The sequence below is a fragment of the Glycine soja genome, chromosome 14 (assembly GCF_004193775.1).
Source record: "Glycine soja cultivar W05 chromosome 14, ASM419377v2, whole genome shotgun sequence".
Lineage (NCBI taxonomy): Eukaryota > Viridiplantae > Streptophyta > Magnoliopsida > Fabales > Fabaceae > Glycine > Glycine soja.
This window is the reverse complement of record NC_041015.1, coordinates 27,164,739-27,169,257: the sequence shown is the minus strand read 5'-3', so window position 1 is coordinate 27,169,257 and position 4,519 is coordinate 27,164,739. Positions and strand designations below refer to the sequence as shown.

Genomic DNA, 4,519 nt, shown 5'->3' with positions numbered 1-4,519 from the left:
CCTCAACACCCAACGGAGCACTTTATGCAGCATGGGCATTAGGTTATTGGGACCACAAAGTCTACTAGGTGGAAGTCTTGGTGGGTTGCAGTAACGTGGACCATTTGGCAACAAAGAAATAGAATAGTCTTTCAAAATCAAGGTTTCAACAGCAGCAAAGTTATGGATGATGCTCTACTATTACTTTGGTCTTGGCTCAAGTCCAACGAGAAAGATTTTTCAGTTCACTTTAATCAATGGTCTTCCAATCTAACACTAGCTTTCTGTACTTAGCTTGGGAGTTTGGGGGCTGGACTCTTGTAGCATGGGTTAGGTAGCAGGGTGCTATGGTGCTGGCTTTGTTCCTTCTAATAATAATAGGAACCATCTGGCCCCTAAAATTTGTAATTTCAGTACCACTGGTACTCATTATTAATATATCATATCTATGTTTGCTGAGCAAAAAAAAATCTTTGCTGATAAAAAAAAAGCATTTGCTTGCCGATTGATCAAAGATAGAATCCCAACTAAAGGGAATTTACGGAGAAGACAGCTGGAGAAAGGCTTTGCCCAGCCCTACAACTATTGGTCTAGTAATTTATCAACAACATTTTTTGATTAGGGTAGCAGTGCAGGGATATTGTATTCTATTTAGATTGGCACCTGATTCGTAGGACCTATGGTTCTGCTAGTCTGCTGGTTTCTAACTTGTATATTTAGTACCTTTGGTACTCACAATTATTAATACAAATTATAATTTTGCTGATAAAAAAAAACATAATAGAAGATAGAGAGAACGGCAATGGCAGTCACAACATATATATACAGAAGGCATGAACATATCAGTCCAATGAAAGAAAGGTCATGTAGACAGGCATAACATAAGTTACAAATATACCAGTAATGCATACAACAACAATTTCAAATTAGTTTTCGAATCAAACATATAAATACCTGAGTTCGAGGCTTCAAAGATATAATCAAAGCGCTTCCACAGCAACGCCAATTAGCAGTAGTAAATGATAACCCTAAAAAAACCATACAAAAATTAGCCACAGTGTATTTAAAGCCTTTTATCAACAATATGAGGGCTGTCCAGTATTCAAATAGAGAAGAACCATAATAATGATAATGGGTTTAGCTTTTTCCGTGAGTAATGGAGAAGGAAACTTGTCTACAATAGTACTAGTAGTTGTTTCATTTGCACACTGCACAATTCATAAATGATAAGGGGATCCACAAAATTTAGAAGAAGCTCAATGAAGTGGAGGATTTAGCATCTAATAGAAGCCTATCTGATGATGAGATAAAGGCTAAGAGAGAATTACAACAAGAATTGTGGGAGGCCTCAATAGCTTATGAATCTTTATTAAGGCAGAAATCTAGAGGGAGACAAGTGGAGACATCAACTCAGATCAAGAATAGGAGACAAGTGTAGGCTCTATTAAGACCCAGGAAGCTCTTAAAATGTGGAAAATGATCCAACAACTGGGAGTGACCACTAGAAACAATCAGGATGTCCACCATAGGGAAATTCTACAAAAATTAAGCAGTATAGAAACCAGAGATAGATTGGAAGCTGAGAGGTTGGGAGATAATGATAGGGACCCATGAATATAGCCTCTTACAATGTTAGAGGTTTGGGGAAGGGAGTAAAATGGGCTGCCATAAGGAGATTAATCAACAAAGAAAATATTCAAATGCTATGTCTGCAGGAGACTAAGAAAGATATCATTGATAGAACATTATGCCAGGCTATATGGGGTAGTGATGAAGTTAAGTGGGAGATGCAACCTGCAATCAATTCAGCTGGTGGCATCTTATGCATGTGGACTGAATCAGTTTTCAAGTTACAAAACAAGGTCATTGGAAATGGTTTCATTCTCTTGGAAGGAGTTTGCAACAGAGAAGACATGAAAATCGGCATTGTGACAGTATACTCTCCCTGTGATATAAATAACAAGAGACTATTGTGGGATTCTGTGAAACAGCTGAAACAAGCCTCTCAAGTAAGACTATGGTGTGTGCTTGGGGATTTTAATTGCATAAGGAACCCGAATGAAAGAATTGGAAAATCAGACAGATTAGTGGGTGATAATAGTATGCAAGAATTCAATGAATGGATTGAAGATATGGAGTTATTGGAGGTTCCTAATGTGGGCAGACAATACACTTGGTTTAGGCCAAATGGTGAATCTAAAAGCAGATTAGACAGGGCATTAATATCCCCTGAATGGAGGGACACGTGGCCAGAAAGTGTGCAGTTCACTTTAGCAAGAAATTTTTCAGATCATTGCCCTATTCTTATTAAAGCTAATAATGTGGATTGGGGTCCTAAACCTTTTAGGATTCTAAATTGCTGGCTAACAGATAAGTCTTTCAAAGATGTAGTCAATCATTGCTGGTATTCTGTCCAAGTTGTAGGATGGGGAGCTTATGTATTAAAAGAAAAAAATCAAAAGGCTGAAGGGCAGATTAAAGATATGGAACAAGGAAGAATATGGGGATACTTTTAAAAAAGTTCAGCAACTGGAAGTAGAGCTTAATAAACTAGAGGAGGACACCTTGCATAGACAAATGACTGATCTGGAAATTTCAAGAAGGAAGAAGCTGCATGAAGATTTGTGGGTGGCTGCCCAAGCCCATGAAACATTACTAAGGCAGAAATCAAGAACAAGATGGCTAAAGGAAGGAGACTGCAACACAAGATTTTTCCATGTCAGGGTGAATGCAAATATAAATAGAAATAGCATCAAAGGACTTCTCATTGAAGGTGTTTGGACAGATGAACCTAATAAGGTGAAGGAAGAAATCAGAACCTTCTTCTCCAACAGATTTCATGAAGTAGATTTTCAGAGACCTCGAATTGATGGCATCAGCTTCAAATCCTTAGACCATCAGCAGAATTCCATGCTTGTGGCACCATTTCAGGAATCTGAAATTCAGAATGCTGTCTGGGATTGTGGCAATGACAAGAGCCCAGGTCCTGATGGTATTAATTTCAGATTCATAAAGCAGTTTTGGGATACTTTGAAGCATGATATATTTCGATATATTCATGAGTTCCATGCTAATGGTGCTATTCCCCGAGGCTGTAATGCTTCTTTTATAGCTCTCATTCCCAAGATTTCAAACCCACAACATTTGGGAGAATATAGACCCATATCCTTAATTGGGTGCATGTACAAGATAGTGGCCAAGGTGCTTGCAAACAGAATTAGAAGAGTGCTGCCAGCAATAATTGAGGAAACTCAATTTGCTTTCATTGAAGGATCCCAAAAACAGTGGAGGAAAGGCTCAAAAGGATACAGCGCAGATTTTTGTGGGGTGGAGGACTAGAGCAAAAAAGAATAGCATGGATTAAATGGGACCAAGTTTATATGCCAAAGGACAAAGGTGGGCTGGGGATTAAAGATATTGATAGCTTTAATCTTGCTTTGCTAGCCAAATGGAAATGGAATTATATGCAAGAGAAGGGAGAAATCTGGTCTAGGGTGTTGGGGTCAAAGTATGGGGGCTGGAGGAGCTTGTATGAAGAAGGAAGGGAAGGGCATCAATCTATATGGTGGAAAGATTTAAAACAAACTGTTAATTCAGCACAACATGGAGACATAGTTCACAGCAACATGAGGTGGAAAATTGTAGGAGGTGATAAGGTCAGGCTTTGGGAAGATAAATGGAATCAGCAGCAGCAACCTCTAGCTGAGAGGTATCCTAGATTGTACCAAATATCTACACAGCAAAACCAAATCATCAGACACATTGGACAACACATGCAGTCAGGCTGGGAATGGCAATTTCTATGGAGAAGATCGCTGTTTGAAAATGAAATTGAGTCAGCAGTCAATTTTTTAAAGGATATTGAAGGTATACACATTCAGCAGCAAGGATCGGATGAATGGGAATGGTTAGGTGATCAAACAAGGAAATATTCCACCCGTAGTGCATACAATCTGATTTTGGAAGCTTCTAAAGGGGGTTAGCATTAGGACTGGTGTAAGGAACTATGGAGGATTAAAATTCCTAGCAAAATTTCTGTTTTTGCTTGGAGGCTAATAGAAGACAGACTACCAACAAGGATGAATCTACATAGGAGACAAGTGCAATTGCAGGATCTACGATGTCCTTTCTGCAGAGAAGCTGTAGAGGAGGCATCTCACTTGTTCTTCCACTGCGTCTTTATCCAACCAATTTTGTGGGAATCGATGTCGTGGCTGAACTTACAAACTGCCTTTCCTCTTGGGCCGAAACAGAATTTTCTACAGCATATATCTATCCAGGCAGCAGGATTAAGGAGTAACAGATGGCGATATTGGTGGATGGCGGTAACTTGGGCTATTTGGAAAACTAGAAATAGAGTTATGTTTTCAAATATAGAATTTGATGCTAACAGATTGTTTGATGAAGCTGTTTTTTGGAGTTGGACTTGGCTAAGACATTTTGAGAAACATTTCTCAACTCATCTTAATCAATGGGCAAGCAATATTAGTCAGGGTTTTATCATGTAATGGGTGTTACATTTAGAAAAAAAGATATGTTC

The 4,519-nt window shown here is 38.7% G+C and overlaps 1 protein-coding gene across 1 annotated transcript; it reads left to right on the top strand.

The window, feature by feature from the left end:
* Positions 1-1,589: 1,589 nt before the first annotated feature.
* Positions 1,590-2,495, top strand: LOC114383961. Its single transcript, XM_028343657.1, has one exon. The coding sequence runs from the start codon at positions 1,590-1,592 to the stop codon at positions 2,493-2,495; it is 906 nt and encodes a 301-aa protein (XP_028199458.1).
* The last annotated feature ends 2,024 nt before the right edge of the window (positions 2,496-4,519 follow it).

Excerpts from the sequence above, each read along its gene's own strand:
- LOC114383961 (XM_028343657.1), top strand. The coding sequence starts at position 1,590 with ATGAATATAGCCTCTTACAATGTTAGAGGTTTGGGGAAGGGAGTAAAA.